The sequence below is a fragment of the Tupaia chinensis genome, unplaced genomic scaffold (assembly GCF_000334495.1).
Source record: "Tupaia chinensis unplaced genomic scaffold, TupChi_1.0 Scaffold000688_1, whole genome shotgun sequence".
Taxonomy (NCBI): domain Eukaryota; kingdom Metazoa; phylum Chordata; class Mammalia; order Scandentia; family Tupaiidae; genus Tupaia; species Tupaia belangeri.
The window spans coordinates 4,246,515-4,267,754 of record NW_006160211.1 but is presented as its reverse complement, the minus strand read 5'-3'; the positions used below and the strand labels follow the sequence as shown (position 1 = coordinate 4,267,754).

Below are 21,240 nucleotides of genomic sequence, written 5' to 3'. Positions count from 1 at the left end.
GCCCTGTAGCAAATTAAAAAATAATAATAATGATAAATCAAATTAAATAAATCGGTTTTTGACAACAAGAAAAAAGAATTCTACCCTTCCGATTTCCAACTCTTAAAGGATGCTCAAAGTAAAGATATGGACAAAGAATACTGAAAGATATGGTCATATTTACCTACTACTTTCTCTTCCCACCTTCCTAAAAGTCTTTTTATAAGTTTTCAAAAATATATGCAGGTAGGGAACCAGCAGTTAGCGTAATGGCTATGTCGCTGGACTCCCACGTAGTTGACCGCGGTTCGTATCCCGGACCCGGTGGCTTAAAACTCACGCCCGGCGTGTGTGTGTGCGTGCCCAAGATCCCGAGAGGAGAATGGAGGAGAAGGGATTGCGGCGTGACCATCTCCCCTGGGGGGTGATTTCTCGCTTTCTGTCTCTATGTCTCTCTCTGTCTGGCGAGCGCATGCGCACTATAGCAAAAACCTCTCAAAAAAAGAAAAAAAGAAAAGAAATCACACCCCCTGGGGGGTGTGGCCATGCTGCAATCCCTTCTCCATTCTCCTCTTGGAATTTTAGACACACATGCCCTGCGTGATTTTCAAGCCACCAGGTCCAAGACTCGAACCACAATTAGCCATGTGAGAGTCCAGCAACTTAACCACCACACCACTTTCTGGCCCCCATATTAACAACTTTTTTAAAGGTGAAAGGAAAACATAACAAATGGGTGAGCGCACTATTCTGAGCACAAGTCAAAGATTAAGGATTTCAAATCACAACAATGTGATTTTTATCAAAAACTCTCCTAATTTCACTTTGAGGCTATATAAATACCTTTTCATAATGAGATCTCTTCCTCTTCCTCTTACAAATTAAAAAACAATTATGTTGTAATAGAGAAATACAATACAGCACAGTGATAAAGTGTTCAGGACACTTCCCATGTCTTTTATCCATTAAATATATAAGAACTATAAAAATTTATTTGGTAAAGAATTTAGAAAAACGATTTATCTATGTTTTTATTCATTCATTTCTTCCATGAGTGAGAGGGAGAGAGAAACAGTGTCCCCAACAGAGTACTGACACCACAACCCACCTCCAGCCCTCCTCAAGCCCTGGATCATGGGCAAGTACATGTCCGGTGTACTCAGGAAGGTTCCTGGACATGAACCAAGAACCCTCCCATGTGGGATTGCCTCACAGACCATCATGTCTTACCATGACACCACTGTCCAGCCCATTTTGCGCATACTTCTTTACTCTTTATATAGGTAGGCTGAAAATAGTCCAAGATTTTTTCCTGCTTCTCCTTTACTTATAAATTTAATCTTTAAATCATTTCTTTCCTCTCACATCTCACTGTATACGATTAAAAGCAGTCCCATAGGCACAGTGGTATTGCATTGCTCAAGAGAAGTTGAATCCCACATAGCGACCATAGTTCAAATCCCTAGCCCATCAGCCTGAAACACACTGGACATTCACGCATTTACCCAAGATCTGACAAGCTGGAGGACTGGAGAAAGACAGTGACAACAGGGCCAGACCCTGTCTGAGGAAGGTGCTCCTCTCTCACACACATTCTCTCATGAGCACAAGCTCAATCCTGAATAATGAGGAAAAAAGTAGCTACACAGCAGATTAAACACTTTGCTGCCTTGTTACTTATTCCACTAGATATCTTAAATCCTTTGCTTTTAAATTCTGCATTCCATAAAGCTCAAGGGCAAGGACACAGCTTAGCCAAGATGTTTGCTACATTATAACAAGAATGATGTTTACTCCAAAGTGCAGTACTTCGTTCCTCCTTTCCATCGGAGATTTTACTGCTCTTTCTGCCATTTCTCTGTGCCGCCATAATGGTGCGCATGAATGTGCTGGTTGATGCCCTCGAGAGCATCAACAATGCTGAAAAGAGAGGCAAACGCCAAGTTCTTATCAGGTGCTCCAAAGTCGTCGTCCGGTTTCTAACTGTGATGATGAAACATGGTTATATTGGCGCATTTGAAATCATTGATGACCACAGAGCTGGAAAAATTGCTGTGAACCTCACTGGCAGATTAAATAAGTGTGAAGTGATCAACACCAGATTTGGTGTGCAACTCAAAGATCTAGAGAAATGGCAGAATAATCTGATCCCAACACATCAGTTTGGTTTCATTGTACTGACAACCTCAGCTGGCATCATGCACCATGAAGAAGCAAGACGGAAACATACAGGAGGGAAAATCCTGGGATTCTTTTTCTAGGGCTGTAATACACATATACAAATAAAACGCCTCATTGGACTCTGAAAAAAAAAAGAATAGATTTTACTGTCCATATTTTTTTGGAGAGTTTGTTTTGCTATAGGGCACATGCACTTGCTGGAGAGATAGTGAAAGACAGAGAAACAGAAAGTGAGAAATCGCACACACACACACACACACACACACAGGGATGGCCATGCCACAATCCCTTCTCTCCCACTCTCCTCTTGGGATTTTGGCCACACACACACACACACACCCCTGGTGTAAATTTCAAGCCGCTGGGTTGAGGACTCAAACCATGATCAGCCAAATGGGAGTCCAGTGACATAAATATTATGCCATCTGCTGGTCCCATACTGTCCATTGTTCTACCAACATTGTCATGACCACTTAAGTAATCACTGAGAAGGTTCAAGCTTTCTCTACAACTCTCCTCTTCTGAGTACTCAGCAGCCATGGTTTTGGGCATCGGGGAATGATTTCTTGGAAGATAATATTTCTACAGACCACTACCAGTCCATGGTCCAGGGGTTGTGGAACCCTGCTCAGTGGAATTACCTGCAATGCTCTGTTCATGGCAGCACAGTCACTACCTCTTTAATGACCATTCAGACTTACGCCTAATTCTCCAGTGTGAGAATCTCCTTTCCCAGTCTTTGTCTCATTCTCACAGTTTTCACTACACAAAGTGTTTACAATCATGCAAGGATAATATTTTATTTATCAGTTTATACTTTATTGTGCTCCATAGCAGTATTCAGAATAAATAAAAACAATTATGTTGGATTTACATTATTGTGTTGTGGTGTGTCTTATTGCTTCCTAAGGTATGTTTTTTGTATGGATAGAATTACATTATTCTAGTCTCTCATGATATCTATTGAAAAATACATCCCTATGGTGCCATGACATACCACGAGACCTTCATCTTTAAGCTTCCTGTTTATCGACCAATTCACTTAACAACATCACAGGAATGGAACTTGGTCATTAAGTGAGAAGTGCCTATATAGATCTTCTAGCATTCACTTCAAAATGTTCTAGCCTCGGGACCAGCAGTTAATGTAATGGCTATGTCGCTGGACTCCTATGTAGTCGACCACGATTCGAGTCCCGGACCTGGTGACTTAAACTCACACCAGGTGCGTGTACGTGCGTGTCGAAGATTCCAAGAGGAGAAGGGATTGCAGTGTGACCATCCCCCTTGGGGAGGTGATTTCTCGCTTTCTGTCTCTCTGTCTCTCTCTGTCTTCCTGGCGAGCACACGTGCCCTATAGGAAAAACCTCTCCAAAACAAAAGTTTAAAAAAAGGTTCTAGCCTCTTCTCACTACTTAGTTCCAAAGTTGCTTCCATATTTTCCAGTATCTGTTATAGCAACAACACTGCTTCTTGGTATGAATGTTCTTAGTCCATTTTCTTCTGCTACAGCAGAATACCACAGACTGGGTAATTATAAACAATAGAAGTTTCCTTAGCTAATGATTCTGGAGGCTGGGAAGCCCAAGATCATGGCTGGAATCTGGCAATGGTTATCACATGGCAGAATGTCAGAAGATGGAAGCAAACACATGAAACAGAGAGAAAATGGAATGGAACTTATCCTTTCTTCAGGAGCCTACTCCTGCAATAGCTAACCAGCTCTCATGCCATTAATTCATTTATGCCAAAGGCCTCATGATTAATCATTTTTTAAGGTCTTGCCTGCCAATTCCATTACATGGGCAGTAGAATTTCAACATGAGTTTTGGCACAGACATTCAAATCATAGCATAACTTGTATGCAAGGTCACATAAGAAAACAAGAAGTCATTGGAGAACAATGAGCAGAAAACATTTAAGACCTAAACTTATGTGAAGCATTAAACCAGGGAAGTGTTTAGAACCTACACAGACAAGATCATTTCAGGTCCTTGAAGAGATCTTAAACTCAAAAGAAATTAGTTAAAACAAGAGGCATAGCTGAAAACAAGAAGTAAAACATGGCAAGTAATAAACATTAGTTGTTATTGTTTCTATTGAGATTAAAAAATGGGAGGGAGCAGAAGGTGGTGTGGTATAAGGGTTAAGGACTCCCACAGGGCTGACTGCAGTTCGAGTCCCAGACCCGGTGACTTGCTTTCTCTCTTTACCTCTCTCTCTCTGTTTCTTGCTCTGTTCCTCTCTGATCAAATTAAAATAAATAAGTAAAGTTAAAGAAAATAATTCTTTAAAATAAAATAGAGGAGAGATGGGTGATTGTCCTGGAAGGCTTCATTTTCTCTTAAAGGAATAGGTTATGTTGTAAATAGTTTAAAAATTAGCAATTATTAGATCTATAACATCAAAATCTGAAATTATTCAAATAATGTGTAGGAAAGAAAACAGAGCAAATACAGATTATAAAACCTGATGAAGGGTCAGATCTATTTAGCTAATTACATTATTCTACTTAATTTCAAATAATTTAGCTGACAATGTGAAAAGATGAGAAATCTTCTGAGCACTTAAAATAGAATTAGGCTGCCTGAACAGGTTCCATTTTTTAAAAAGCAATGTAGCAAGAATAAAAAGGTCATTTTTTTTTCAACACAAATAGCTTCCAATATAAAAATAACACATGAATCCAAATCATAAAACAGATATCCTTGTGATATACTTTGTAACTTCCAAAATGATTTGTTAATTACTTAAAAACACGTCCACAAGTATTGGTCCATGTCTTATTCTGTTTTCAGCAGCTATAATGAAATACCACAAACTGGGTAATTTATAATGAATGGAAATTTATTTGGCTCATGGTTCTAGAGGCTGAGAAGTGCAAAACAAAGGGTCCGCAACAACTGAGGCCCTTTGTGGTACATTATCCTATGGCAAATGGTGAAAGCCCAACAAATGTGCAAAACAAAGGAAAAGGAGGCTGAACTCCCTTCATAACTATCCTACTCCCATGATAACAGCTTTAACCCATTCATGAAGCTGGGGCCCTGGTGGCCTCATCTCCTCTTGAAGGCCCACATCTAAATGTCATGATGACAATTAGGTCAAAACATAGCAGTCCAAGGAGCCAGCAGGTGGTGTGGTGGTTAAGGAACTGGATTCTCACAGGGCCAACAGCAGTTCAAGTCCCATATCTGGTGACTTGCTTCCTCACTCTCCCCCTCCCCACCTCTCTCTCTCTCTCTCTCTCTCTCTCTCTCTCTCCATGCATGCCCTGTGGCAAACTTGAAAAGATATTGATGATGATAAATAAAATGAAATAAATAATTCTTTTTAAAAATAATAGCAGTTCACGTTTAGGAAGAAATCAGATCTGAAGAGAATGGTGAAAATAAAGGAGTATTTTAAATACAGATACATTAAGTATTCAGAGCCTTGTAAATCCTGGAGATCAGCACAGCAACGGGAGGAAAGCAGACATTTATGAAGTAAAGGCTGTCTTCTGAGAGGATGGAGAGAAGCATGCGATAACCTCCCACATTCAATTGCAACTACACTGTTCAGCTACAGCCAGGCTGACAAAGCGCTCCGCAAGTCCTGTTCCTTGTTCTGTTAACCTCGCACCGAGAGGTTAACTAGAGGGATAGATTCGGATTAGTTGCTACATGATACTGAAGATGTAGTAATACTACCTCCAGTTGACTGGAACTAAACTCTGGTGGGAACTCAAGCAACATATTGGGTTGTCGGAAAAGTCATGACGTATTTTTCTGGGTTTTTTTTTTTTCCCCCTGTGCAAAAGTGGGTCATGACTTTTCTGACAACCCAGTATTTAACTATACAGACTTTGAGAACTGCTAATTGGGAGTGTAAAGAGATACAGCAGGACTGAGAACTGTTTATAAACTTATCCTTTTCTGAGTCCTTCAAATGATACCTAAAAATGTCCTGCTTCTTGGAATGGCAAAATAGGTCATGTTTAAACCAACTCTCCTGTAAAGAACTAGAAAAGCTAGATGAAAACAGAATTTAATCTGTTGAAAGGTTTAGAGACCTCTCTAGACTGAGGATTATAAAATAAAATCCAGGAGATTTCTTCCTGTGATTTCAGTGAGATGAATAAAGCATTTGGGGCTGATTTCTCAAATTTTTTTACTTCAAAAGCAGCATCTGATCGGCCGAGGAGCTGAACAAATACTCCCTGGGACTCTCTCAGAACCCCAGAATTGATATAAAGAGTATTTTAAACTTAAGACTTCCGAATTTCAACAGAAGCAGAAAGAAGCTGCCTTGGAGATTTTTTTTTTTTCATCTGACAAAGAGCAGAGGTTTTTGAGAAATTAGAACTGCCACAAATCCCCTTTCAGGAAGTCTATTCCCAGGAGAGAGACCAATGGTAAACCTGTCATAAAGTCTCCTCTCCAGGGAGTTTCATGGCCATGAAAGTGGCAGAAGGACTACTAACACCTGAATAAATAAATATCACAGGTTTTCATATCTCCCATTTGTTCTCCTAAACACCCATTTGTTTTTCTTTCTTTTCTTTTTTTAAGAGAGGTTGCTGCTATAGGGTGCGTGCACTTGCTAAAGAGACAGAGAGACAGAAAGCGAGAAATCACCCCCCAGGGGGGATGACCATGCCATAATCCCCTCTCCTCCATTCTCCTCTCAGGACCATGGACATGCACAAACACACATCTGGGTGAGTTTCAAGCCACCAGATCTGGGACTCGAACCATGGTCGATTATGTGGGAGTCCGGTGATGTAACCATTACACCATCTGCTGGTCCCATCACATTTGTCTTTCTTAAATAAACCTATTTATTCTTCTCATATGAGCCCTTTCTCCCTATTTCCTTTACCCTACTAAATTAAATATATAAGCCCCCAATTTTTTTTAGAGAGATTTTTGCTATAAGGCACGTGTGCTCACTGAAGAAACAGAGAGAGACAGAGAGACAGAAAGCAAGAAAACATCCCACAGCAGAGAGGCCATGCCACAATCCCTTCTATTCCATTCTCCTCTCGGGATTTTGGGCACACACACACACCCCCAGCATGAGTTTTAAGCCACCAGGTCTGGGACTCGAACCACAGTCAACTATGTGGGATTCCAGAGACACGACCGTTATGCTATCTGCTGGTCCCTAAGCCCCACATTTTAATTTTTCCTTTGAGTTATTCATTGTTGACCATATCTGTGTGTACATACATTGCACACTTAAACTTTCAACCTGTTAACCTGTCTTTTGTCAGTATAATTCATAGACCCCTAGATATTGAATATAAAAGATGAGAGAAAGTGTTATCCTCCTCTAAAACTTTAATAAATTTATGAGACTAGCAGGATTCAGGGTCCAAAGGAAGAAAGACCACGTAAGTACTACAGATTTACATGAGTGACACGAAAGAACTCCGACACTGGGGTAAAATGAGTCATGAGAAGAGCAGTCCTCACAGGAACTGGAAACCAGGTTCCTGATCAGTGTGGGAAATTGGCCTGATGATTAGTACAGTGGCTAGCTGTAATCCGGAAGGCCCCCTCTGGGCTAGCATTACATAGAATCTGAAATTATTTTTACTCAGTTTTCATATATAAGGTTTGATTATCCTATTTAAAACACACACACACACAGTAAGACAAAATAATTAAAAACTGAGAGAAAGAAAAGACAAAAAAAAAGCAGGCTAGGGATGGGGGAGGCAGGAAATGGAGGGTCTGGTGATGGGTGTCATATTTCTTTTTAAGATGATAAAAATGTCCTAAAATTAGATTGTGGTGATTATTATGCCACTCTGTAAATAAACTAATAACCATCAAATGAAGTGAAACTTATGATACATAAATTATATACTCATACGGCTGTTTTTAGATATCATGAATTAATTAAAGTGGACAAAAAGAATGACCCTGAGAACTTTGGCCCCAAACCTGAAAATGTGAAGCTGTCATAAACTGAGATGGAAACATCTTTGGGAATAAAAAGGAATCACTAGATACACTGAGGTGGAGACGCCTGTTTAACTCTCCACATGAGTGAAGAGTTGATACGTGAGTCTGGCATTTGAAAAAGAGATCTGTGCTGGAGATATAAATGTTGGCATTATAGCATATTATGGATGGCATTTAAAACTATGAGACAAGGGAGGCCGGCAGGTGGCACGGTGGTTAAGGTACTGGACTCCCACATGGCCAATCATGGTTTGAGTCCTAAACCTGGTGGCTTACTTTCTCACTTTTTCTTTCTTGCCCTCTCTCTCTGTCTCTCTTTGGTCAAATTAAAAAATAATAGTAATAAATAAAATAAATAATTCTTTTAAAAAACTCTGAGACAAGGAATAAGTATACTTAAAGAAGAAAAGAGGACTAAGGACTTAGGAATGTGTTAGTTCAAGAAAAGAGAACAAGAAAGGAAACGAGGGAGGGAAAAAAATGGAAAAGCAGGGCCAGTAGGTGGCATGGTGGTTAAGGCGCTGGACACTCCCACATGGCTGACCACAATTCGAGTCCTGGACCTGGTGACTTGCTTTCTCACTTTCCTTCTCTCTTTGTGTCTTTCTCTGGTCAAATTAAAATAAATGAATGAATAAATAAAATTAAATAAATAATCCTTAGGGGAAAAAAAAAGAAATGGAAAAGCAATAAAAAGGAAAGAGAAAGAGCAACCAGTGAATAGTAAACAGAGTTTTCAGTGTCCTGGTAGCCAACTAAAGAAAGTGTATCATTGAAGAGAGAATAACCAATAAGTCAAATAAGATGAGGACTAAAAATCATGGACTTAGCAACATGAAGGCCACTAATAATGTACACAAGCAATTTTTATGGAGGGCTAAGAGAGAGTGGTTACTGGGAACCAGCAGTTAGCATAATGGCTATGGCGCTGGACTCCCACGTAGTCGACCATGGTTCGCGTCCCAGACACGGTGGCTTAAAACTCACGCCAGGCGCGTATGCGTGCGTGCCCAAGATCCCAAGAGGAGAACGGAGGAGAAGGGATTGCAGCGTGGCCATCCCCTCTAGGGGGGTGATTTCTCATTTTCTGTCTCTCTGTCTGTCTCTGTCTGTCTGGCGAGCGCACGCACCCTATAGCGATAAACCTCTCCAAAAAAATTAAAATTAAAATTAAAAAATTAAAAAAAGAGAGAGTGGTTACTCAGACTGAATTTAAGGGAAAAAATACATTAAAATCATTTTTAAAAAGTAAGAATGAATACTTCTTCCAAAGATTTTATGGCAAAGGAAGCAAGAGCTAGCAGGATGAGTAAGATCAAGAAATGGACTATCTCCCTTCTTCCATGTCTCCTTTTGAAATTATAGTTGAAGGGACATGCATGACCATGCCCATGGGAGGGTGCTTTCTCTCTCCTTCCTTCACTTTTTCTGTCTTGTTCTGACAAGTGCACATACTCTCTAGCAAACAGAAAAATAACAATTACCTGCAGTACTGGAGAGTGATCAAAAGCAGGCAGATTCTAAGGGGAGTCAGCACAGGCAGAAGGATACAGAACAAAATTAAGAGCAACCACGCAGCCATGAAGTGAGTCCAAGATGAAAGAAAATGATAAGGTTCCCCACATTCTGCTCTAACTCTTTGAGTGTTCTGTTATCATCATATATTCTTAACCCTAGAAATTCCCACAATGAAGGTGTACTTGCTTCAGAGGGCTAACGACACCCTGTAACCATTCTTGATTCCACATGGAGCTAGATTAAGGATCCTTGATCAGAGGGAATAGACAGTTCCAGAGAAGTAAATGTGTATAGCCCTTTCTTTGCTGCCACTGGGAGAAAAGAAAGGGGACTACCAGGGAAGCATCCCAGGAACAAGCACCTCAAAGGGAGGTCCCCAGCGCCCTGCATCCAAACTCCGGTATCCCCAGCACACTCAGTCTCCGATCCTTTTCTTACCTTCTCTTTTACCCCACATTTTGGAGACTTGCCATCAAGACATTAACAGCACAAGTGCATTAGAGTACAAGGATTCTCATTTCAACTGTAGGGAAGAAGGAATGATGGTGGCATCCATTAAAATGAAGCTTGGATAGCTTAATGTTACTGGCTGAGGGTTGGAAAATGAACTACTATCATCATCTTTCCTTTCCCTGTAAACATATTAGAGCTCCCACCTTTATTGACTTATGCAATGGGAATAAACACTTCCAATGCCACATCATGGACTGACACATGTTACAGTTCCAAATAGCAATGACTAAGGCTGGCCATGTGCTGGACGCAACTCTAAATGTTTATGTACATTAACTTATTTGTTTATAGCAACACTATGATGTAGGTATTATTCTCATCCTCTCATCTTATGATCGCATTGAGACATAACAAGGTTAAAGTCAAGGTCAAATTCCAAAGTACTAGTAAGCAGGTACTGGATTCACACCTGGGCTCCAGAATCCATGCTTTTAATCAAGTAAGTACTCCTTCTCGTAAGCTAATAAGACTCTTCACCAAATTTATGTATATATAAAAATATATATGCAAAAAAGTTCATTTTCATGCCAACAAACATTGAAATATTATAGGCATTATTTTTAATTTTTAACAATTTGCAAATTGATCAATACCTGTATGTTGGGTAGTCCTATGCCAGGTTAGAAAGCTAGAAAAGAGGTGAGGGGCACAAAAGAAAGTGCTAGAACTGAAAAGTTCTAGCACAAGTTGTATGAGTCTAGTTTTTATCCAGATAAATAAGTAACTATGAGATATTAGTACTTAAGCATTTTATACGACCAAGAGATATTTTGAACTGGCTGAACCTAAACACATCAAAAAAATGTTTCTATGAGAAAATGCATTATTAGCTTCACATATAGAACCTAAGTTTTTAGACCTATAATTATTGGAAACTCAGACACACCTGTAGGACACAATTAAGTAGGTATTAAAACGTCTTTTTGCCCCATCTATTTGTGTAAATGTGTAGGATAAGTCTTACATTCTCATGAATAATTCTCAGGGAGTTATTCTGTATACTTGGTACACTCTTGGCCCAAAGAAACTGGTAAAAGAAGCATTTACAAATTACCATAGAACATAGAGAGCCTTGAAAACAGTCTTTTTTTTTTTAAAAGAATTGTTTTATTTAACTTTATTTATTTTAATTTGACCAGAGAGGGACAGAGTGAGAAAGAGACAGAAAGTGAGAAACCAAGCCACCAAGTCCGGGACTCCCACAGTCAACCATGTGGGAGTCCAGCACCCTTAACCACCATGCCACCTGCTGGCCCCAAAAGCAGTCTTTTAAGTTGGGCATGTGGTAATAAGTTGAATTGATGCACAGAAAAGTTTTCATTAATGAGGTGATTCTGAGCTAAATCCATAGGAAAATACAGCATTCAACTAAGAGAGCACAGAGAACAGAAAGAATATCTCTCAAGGCATTTTGTGCCTCTTCACAACTTAGATCTGTGTGGAAGCTAGGTAGATTTGTCAAGATAAGCTGCCATGTTAGAGATCATTCTGCCAAAGTACTCTTTCTAAGACATAGGTCTTATCATGTCACTTCTGAAGGGAGCCATTGCTGATCTCCTCCTTCTGAAGAATCTAACCCAATTCCTTGGGTCCATGGCTACGTCCTAGCTAGCATAGCCTGCCCTGCCCCATCCAACTTACTAGCTGTGTGACCTAGAGTTTGTCACTTGACCTTCCCAAGTCTCAGCACCCTCTTCCGCAAAATGGATCGTAAATAGTGCCTGCCTCCCTTGGAGGCTGTGTTGGTCAGAGTTCACAAGGGAAACCAAAACCACTCAAGTATAATAAAGAGGGAAAATTTAATACAGTGCATGAATTAAACAGAGGATAGAAGGCTGAGAATTTGAACTGAGCACAGTAAAGCTGCTGAGAGGTTTGGAATGGCAAAGCCACTACAACCCCTAGGACTAGAGAAATAGCTCCACCCCACCTGGCAGGAGTTGGGCCCTCAGCAGAACAGGGGAGCAGGCTAGAGATGGGGCCAGAGAGGAGATACACTGTTGTCAAAGGCCTCCCCGGAGGCAGAAGCAGAAAGGGAGAAACACCTCATTTCTCTCCTCTTCCTGCTCTCCAGTCCCCCACCAGGGATTTCCTTTGAACAAGCACAGTACAAACCAGTTGTCATGGGGGCCTGGGAACTGCAATTTCCTGATACTGATTGACCAGGAGAGGGTAAAGAATAAATTCAAGAGAAAAATGCAAGTCACCAGGCAGTGGAGTCAGGAGGGCCAAAGCAACCACCTTAAAACTCAGTGCCCATAGGCAGTACTTAGTAATCTATAGTTATTTTTTAAATAATTAGTGTGGCTTTTCCAGCTTCATTTCCCAGTCCTCACTCTGAGCCCTCTTCTCCAATCAAGCAGAACCACGAGTCTTTCCCAGTCACTCTAAGCCTCCATGCCTTCACGTACACTTTTTGAACCACTCGCAAAGCACTTTCTGCTCCTTTACTCTGTACTTGACTCCTAGAGTATGTGATAAGGCTTGGAATGCCACTGGAACACCAGCCTGTTCTCAGGCAAAGGCAACCATCCCGGGTCTGAAGACAGTGGTCGTGAATGCTGTCATTGATGACCTTTGGTAGAACAAACAAACGCATCACCATTCCCAGGAGCCTCTGCCCAAGAGTTGTCCATGATTCTGCTTAAACCAGAGGCTACTTGGTTTTTTCAGAATGTAGCTTCCTGGTGTGGTTCTCCTTCTTCTGTTATAGCTTCCTAGTTTCAGCTTAATTCTACTTAATTCCACTTAGCACCCATTTGTTGATAGATGATAGATAGGTAGATAGATTTGTATATGTATATATGTGTGTATATATGTATATATGTGTGTATATATATTTATGTATATACATATCTGTTTAACAGTGTCTGTGTTTTTCACTCAGTTGCAATATGCTGTTTCACAACCCATTTGCCCATCTGCCTGCATTCCTGTGTCTGTTAAATGTTTTTGTTTTTTTTTTTTCCTAATTCCCTCCTTTCCCCACTGAAGCTCCCCACCCCACTCCCTGTCCAAGAAATCTCTGGTATTTAAAGTTGTCCTCTTTACCTCTTTGTCTTCAAATCTTTCCATTTCTGCCATAGAGTGCAGACATTTAGTATATATTGAGTGAGGAGATGCAGAGTGTCTTTCACAGTCTGGCTGATTTCACTTGGCATTACATTTTCTAGATTTAACCACTTTGTATCATATGGCAGGATCTCATCATTATTTATGGCTGAGTAATAGTCTAGTGTGCATATGTGCTACATTTTTTTAATCCAGTCATCAATTGTTGGACACTTGAGGTTGATTCCATACCTTAGATATTATAAATTATGCTGCCATAAACATGGGTGCACAAGTATGTTTCTGACAGAGTGATTTCTTGTCCTTCGGATAAATACTCAGGAGTGTGGTTACTGGATCCTATGGTATATCTATTGGTAAAAATTTGAGGACCCTTTATATTGCTTTCCACAATGACTGTACTAACTTACAGTTACAGCAACAGTGTGGAAGGGTTCCCTTTTCACCACAGCCTCACCAGCACTTGTTCTTATTTGTTTTTGTTTTTTTTTTTTTTGGTTTTGTTTTTGCTTTGGTTTGGTTTTGGTCCTAGCCATTCTGACTGGGGTCAGGTGACACCTCATCTTGTTTTTGATTTGCATTTCCCTTATAATAAGATATGTTGAACATTTTTTTCATATGCTTTTTGGCCATTCATAATGTCGTCCTTTGAAAGCTGTCAATTCAGATCAATTGCCCATTTTAAAACTGGATTGTTCATTTTTATGCATGTAAGATGCTTAAGTTCCCTATGTATACTCGGAAGTCAAGTTTGAGAGTGGCCCAGGCAGCTACTATATAACCTTACCTTGGTTTTCCTCCTTTCCCCTCCAGTCTTACTTCGAAGATAGTAAGAGTCAGGGCTTCTGCTGCCCGCCAAGTCAGACAGGATAACTCATTCTGGCCGCTGCTGCCAGGGGCCACCATCAAGAATACCTCAAAACCTGACTCTCGGTATTTCTATCCCCCAAATCTGATTGTCTGCATCCAGATGGAGGTTAAATAAAGTTTAATTTGTTCAAAACGGTTGCACTAGGGTTTGTCACTGGATACAAAATTATTGCTTATACAGAAAGTCACAGAAACAAAACAATGAAATGTCAATGGGGCATAAGGGAAACAATTATTTGCAGTTGGGTCAATTATTGTGATTTTTATTTTGTTGGACAATCAAGTACTCTAATGGACTTAAGAAAGGAAGATGCCCCTGTGTCATTGAAACTAAGTTACATGTTTACTGAGATACTTGCAAAAGGATTGTTCATTACTTGTGAAGCACTGTGACTAAAAGCAAAAGAAACTCCAAGTTCTTCAGTGCAGATAAAGAAGTGTTACTGCAACAAGAGGCTAACATGATTGATTCATGACCTACACAGAATTATCATTAGGGTATTGCATCATAGTCTGAGTGGTACATAAAATAAATAATTTTATAGTCATGGTATTTTCAGTTTGATAAAATGCAGTAAGTAGTCTTAAGCCCAGGCTTTAGTGTTGAAAGAGAAAATAATTTTTCAATTTCATTTTCTTTTTGGTTTTTTAAGATTTTTGCCATAGGGCACATGTACTCCCCAGAGAGAGGCAGAGAGAGAAGAAGATGAGGGACCAGCAGTTAGCGTAATGGCTATGTCGCTGGACTCCCATGTAGTCGACCACAGTTTGCGTCCCGGACCTGGTGGCTTAAACTCACACCGGGCGCATGTGCGTGCGTCCCCAAGATCCCGAGAGGAGAATGGAGGGGAAGGGATTGTGGTGTGGCCATCCTCCCTGGGGGGTGGTTTCTCGCTTTCTGTCTCTCTGTCTCTCTCTGTCTGTCTGGCGAGCGCATGCGCCTTATAGCAAAAACCTCTCCAAAAAAAAGAGAGAGAAGACGAGAAATCATCCCCTGGGGGAATGACCATACTGCAATCCCTTCTCCATTTTCTTCTAGAAATTTAGTTCATGCACCTGCATGTGCCTGGTATGGTTTTCAAACAGTTTTTGTGCTGTTCCTCAGCACAAAAAGTTGGCAAGCGTTCCCACATAGAGTGGTACCACCTCGGAGAGGAGGGAGAAGGGAAAGACTAGGGGGGAATGAGAAAAATTGGTAACTTATCAAAAAAGAAGGGGGACCAGCAGTTAGCGTAATGGCTATGTCGCTGGACTCCCATGTAGTCGACTGCAGTTCGAGTCCTGAATTGGTGGCTTAAACTTACGCCAGGTGTGTGTGCATGTGTGCCCAAGATCCCAAGAGGAGAATGGAGAAGGGATTGCGGCGTGGCCATCCCCCCTGGGGGGTGATTTATTGCTTTCTAACTCTCTGTCTCTCTGTCTTTCTGGAGAGCGCACGCACCCAATTAGAAAAACCTCTTTCCCCCACTCCCAGAAAAAAGAAGAAGAATGAGGAGGAGGAGGAAGAAAACTATTCAAATTATTAGATTGGACTAAATTAGCTAAAGTCATGAAATTTGGAGGGTTTTTTCTAGAATTTATTTTTCATAAATAATGATATTACTTAATATGAGGGAGGGTCTTCAAAAAGTTCATGGAAAATGGATATTCTGCACATAAAAATAACTGCATGGATTTCAATTTTTTTTGCACCAAAATAAACTCATTTTTTTCTACTTTTTTTTATAGGTCACATGCATTCACTGGAGAGAAACAGAGAGAGATAATGAGCAAGCAAAAGCAAGAAATCATCCCTCCCTCCCACCCTCCCAGGGAGAATGACCACACCATAATCCTGTTTCCATTCTCTTGAGATTCTGGGCATACATGCACATGTGCCCAGCGTGTTTTTTTTTTTTTTAAATATTATATTACCTAACCCTCATTCCCTGAGCATCATCACAACATTCTAAATGTAGTTTCCCATCTAGGACAAACTACATAGTGACTTAATCAAGCATGTTATCATCAATAATATTCCATTTCTACTTTCATACAATGTATACATACATATATGTTTTTTATCCTATCTTTGACCCTCTGCCCTTTCCCCCTCTCCCATTACACTATCTCTGCTATATACAGTTGTCTTCCAGGGGAACCATTGAAAATGTGATACCTGCAAGTAAAGGGAGAAGAGCCACAAGTTTAAAGTTTTCAACAATAGGGATCATAGATTCCATTCAATGTTGGATCAAGGGTGGGTCTCGTGCAGATCGCCATTGTAGGAATGATGCCGTGGGGCTCTACAGCGTGAGCTATCCTCGGGTATCTGGCTTCCTCAAGAATGGTAGAGTAGTTCCTGTTCTTCCCTGAGGCAATGTAGGGCTGGTAACCATCATCTTCTCACTGTCCATAGGCAGAGGAAGTCCTTCTATATAATATATTTCTCAACTAGTTTAAGACAGCTAAAGATTCTTTCTGTTGCTTACAGTTGAAAGTTCTCAATCCTTGTTTTCGGTTTCAGCTTGCTGGACCGAAGGCCACACGCCGGCCCCAGAGAGGCAGCTGAACGCCCGGCAGAGCCCTGGGTGAGGGGCCCGCCTCCCCCCGCCCTGCCTGGCGCCGGGCCCGGGGATGGCAGGGGCCGCAGCCGGGCCGGGTGGGCCGGCGCAGGGCCTCCTCCGCCCCCCCAGCATGTTTTTCAAGCTACTCGATCCAGGACTCAAACCACCCTGTCCGTCATGTGGTATCCAGCTGCCTTAATTGCCTTGTTACCTTCTGGCCCAAATAAATATTTTGTTGCCATTTTTCCACAAAATTTTGAAGTCCCATTGGCTATATGGTTTGAAATTTGCTTATCTCACTTAAGGCCATGTCATGATTTGGGTTTGGTTTATCCTGAAGGCTCATGTGCTATAAATTTTGTCTCCAGTGTAATGCTATGAAAAATGGTGGGGCCTCCTGGGTGGTGTTTGGATCATGGAGGCACAGCCCTCGTGAACACATTAATGACTTCTCTTGGGAGGAAGGGGCATCTCGCACTCTTGGATATGGATTAATTCCCACAAGAGCAGGTTGCTACAAGAGTAAGATGGCTGCCCACAGGCCAGTCACTCACTCTGCATGCACCTGCTTTCCTTCCTGCTTCTGTCAGCCATGTTGTGACACAGGACCAGAGGTCAGCCAGACACCAGGATCGTGAGCCACATAAACCTCTATTCAGCATAAATCACCAGTCTTAGGCATTTCTGTTCAGTAACACAAAATGATCCAAAACAAATCATATCCTAGAGATATTCCTAAATTAGTATACATAGATCTGCATCCTTATTTTACCCTACCTTAGTCCATTCCACATAATGATTTATTTAACAGCACAGAAGGGAAGGAGTGAAACTGTATCAGATGTTTCTCCTAAAACAGTGGTGCAGTTCATCTTTGCAAAGTATTATTCCAGTATCAAACTCAACTGCTTAGTTCTCTTCCCACATTTTCCCTTACCAGTGTCTCAGTCCTCACCAAGACTAGGACAGAGTCCACCAAACCTGACCTAGCACAGATCACAACTTAAACTCAGGTTTGGACTTCCTCTACCAGAAGGTGAAAGTCATTACCAGATAAGTCCAGTTATCATCATAGTGCTCTGGAGTTAGACCGTAATCTGCTTCCTCAGTTAGTAAATACCTGGCTGGCCCAGAGCTATTGAGCATGGTTAATTATGCTAAGAAGTTCTGAGCAATCTACCAAAGCCTGACAACCTGAGTTAGCCCAGCTATCCTTTTTGGGCTATGCCTCCCACAGAAAACAAAAAGCAATGCATCAGCCTTACCACTATTTCTCAACTAGTCTCCCTGGGGCCCTCCATAGTACACGGAGGCCTAGATTAAAGCAATCTCTCCTGCTGGAATGGCTCTGAACACAGCTTTAGGGTGTTAATTTTGGGGATGCAAACCAAGCTTCCCAAAATGCCTAGTATTTCCTGGACTGGCAGACAACAGGATTACAATATGTCCCAAACATGGGATACTATAATGTTTTAAAGAAGAAACACTCATTGAGATAGAAAAACAGGAGGCTAGCAGGGGCCATGGTGGCTAAGGCCTTGGACTCCCACATGGCCCATGTAGTTTGAGTTCCAGACTTGGCGACTTGCTTTCTCACTTTCACTTTCTCTGTCTCTCCCAAGTTAAAAAATAATGATAATAAACAAAATTAAATATGTAATTATGAAAATAAAATAAGCAAGCAAGAAAGATAGAAAAACAGGGGTCAGCAGGTGGCATGGAGGTTATAGCAGTTAACCTAATGGATCCCACATGGCCAACTGCATGGTTGGAATCTCAGACCAATGAACGTTACACTGGACATGTGTGCATATATGCTTTAAATCCTGAGAGGAGAATGGAAGAGAAGAGATTGCAGCTTTCCATCCCCCCAGGGGGTGATTTTTCACTGCCCTTCTCTCTCTCAGGCAAGCACACATGCCTTATAGCAAACTAAAAACAACAACAACAACAAATTAAATTATTACATGATAACCTCAAATGAAAATCAGTAAATGTATTCATTGCATAGAAATTATTATGATTGAAAAAAGAAACTACTGTAGCAAATCATTTTTATTAATCAGTTTATATTGACATAAGTTATGGGTCATTCCAGCTAATGTGTGTGCTTATTCATTTTTAATCTCAACTTTTTGATGATTTTTATTTATTTACAATCTTTTTATTTTATTATTTTAATTTGAAAGATTGTGCTCCAGAGAAAATTTTTATTCAGATAGAAATAAAAGTAGATCTGGACCAGTCAGTGACATGGTGGTTGAGGTAGCTGAATCCCACAGGGCCATCTGTGTGGTTTGAATCCCAGACCCAATGGCTTGAGAAATATGTATGTATGTGTGCCCCAAATCCCAAAAGGAGAGAGAAAGGGAGAAGAAAGGATTGTGGTGTGACCATCCCTCATGGGGATGCTTTCTCACTTTCTCCCTCTCTTTCTTTCCCTTTCTCAATTCAACAAACACAGGTTCCTTCTGACAAATGTTTTCTTAGAAAGTAGATCCATCTGTTATTCATTGTGGTAGTTACTATTTTCAAGGTATTAATTTCTGTTTTAGTTGTTGTAACTACAACAGATAACTCCTAAAGTCTCCTCTGGTTTACTATATTGGAATTTGTTCTCATTTGTGTCAATTCCAAGCAGTAGTATGAGGGTGGAGGGAAGGTTCTGCTTGTTGCCGAATAAGCTATTTTCATCTCAGCATTATCCAGGTCACAGACATCCTGGGGAAGGGAGAGAATGGAGGTTTCAGAGGCTTTCTAGACCAGGCCCAAAAGCAAAGTACATCAGTATGTCCTCAACCATCTGGCCAGAATTCTGTTACTGGCCATACCTAGCAGCAAGGGAGATTGAGGAAAGTAGTTTACTTATGGACCCAAAAGAAAAAGAAGTGGTTGACAAACAGCTCGTCAACCTCTGCCTCACCTTTTTACCTAATAAAGCCGTTTCTAGAAACTATACTAAATCACCAATCTAGAATATAGAACATATTATACATACAAAGCTGCCTTATAATGATGAAGGGAAAAAAAACTGAAAGCATCCAATACATGCAAAAATAATTAGGTTAAATTCACAGGTTGAATTTAATGCAGTCACTTATTGAGCCTATGTAGAAACATTGGGAAATGCTTACACTATAAATATAAGTAAAATAAAAGCAGAGCCCAAATGTATATATCAAATACAACTATATTCAAATGTTTGCAATAAAAGATTGTAGAAAAGGTACTAATAACTTTTTAAGTCATAATAATGATTATCATGTATTGCATGCCTAAAATTGTCTAGCTGAAGTACTAACGATTTTACACATTTTTTTGTATACATGTGCACATCTGCTAAAGAGATGCAGTTTTTGAGGGGATTTTTTTGTTTGTTTATTTTTTCGTTTCTGCTAAAGGCCACATGTACTTGCTGGGCAGAGAGAGAGAGAAAGTGAGAAGGCACTCCTGAGGGGGAATGGCCATACCACAATCCCTTCTCTTCTCTCTGGATTTGGGGCATGCACACACATGCACCCAGCATGTTTTTCTAGCTCCTGGGTCCAGGACTCAAATCGCATCATCAGTCATGGGGGATCCAGCTGCCTTAAACACATACCCCTGGTTGGGCTGATTTTACTTGTATTATTTCTAATATTTACTATGTAGATACTCTGCAAGGTAGAAATTACCTATAGGAGGTGTAGTTAGTTACTAACAGATCCTAGTGGAGATGATAGGCCCCCACCCTATCACATGCTAAATCAGTGGTTTATGGGAGTGGCCTGGTAGGCAGATGTGACCCATCGTGGCCATGAGACATTAGAAGTACCAAAGAATTTTGGGGAAAGAGCTTTGTCATACATGAAAGATAGTCTTGTGAGAAGTGTCATATTGCACCTACTCCTTGCCTTTTTGCTCGTTTTCTGATACGGGAGGCATGATGTTTCAGCTTAAGGTGATCATCTTCGGGCCACCACTTGACCAGCCTAATAATGAAAAGCCAGTATACTCAAGATGGGGGGGCGGGGAGAGGAAGAGCCTGGATCCTTGATGACATTATTGGCCTGCTACATCAGTCCTGAAATAGTCACTCTCAGACTTCTTTGTAAGTGGCTTTATGGTTTAAGTCATGTTTAGTTGGATGTGCTACATTTTCAACTGAAGATACTCACAAATGATGTACTATCCTTGCTTTACAGTTCTCACAGCTGGCTAGATGAGGCAGAACTGGAATATAAATCCATGTTATATGGTTCTGAGGCCCAAGAACTCTTAGTCCAACACAACACAATGAAATCAAGGCATTCTGTCCCTTCACCACTCTCCACATAAGCTGTAGTCAAGGAAAAAAAGAACTTGTGCTTTTTCTGCAAGTTATTTTCCATATGACACACACACTTTCAGCAGCCATTGCCAAGAAAAATCATTTCCCTTCCATAATGTCTTACTCCTAAGATACCTAAAAACTTCCCTAATTAGTTTTACAGAAGATGTCTTCTGCTGCAGGTATTTCCAAAATGTCCATAAATATTACTCCTTCTTGGCATGTTTCTTTTTTTTTTTTTTTTTGGAGAGATTTTCACTGTAGGGCGCGTGCGCTCACCAGACAGACAGAGAGAGAC

The 21,240-nt window shown here is 40.7% G+C and overlaps 2 protein-coding genes across 2 annotated transcripts in view; both read left to right on the top strand.

Annotated features, from left to right (window-relative positions):
- The first annotated feature begins 1,841 nt into the window (after positions 1 to 1,841).
- LOC102496641 (40S ribosomal protein S15a) lies at positions 1,842 to 2,279 on the top strand. Its single transcript, XM_006160551.3, has one exon. It carries the CDS (start codon positions 1,851 to 1,853, stop codon positions 2,238 to 2,240), a length of 390 nt encoding a protein of 129 aa, XP_006160613.1. The 5' UTR covers positions 1,842 to 1,850; the 3' UTR covers positions 2,241 to 2,279.
- Positions 2,280 to 3,148: 869 nt separating this feature from the next.
- Positions 3,149 to 21,240, top strand: part of DDHD1 (DDHD domain containing 1) — a 181,800-nt gene continuing 163,708 nt past the window's right edge. The window contains 3 exon segments of the mRNA XM_027776631.1: positions 3,149 to 3,237; positions 12,615 to 12,725; positions 14,031 to 14,193. Coding sequence (XP_027632432.1) covers positions 3,149 to 3,237; positions 12,615 to 12,725; positions 14,031 to 14,193 — 363 coding nt within the window.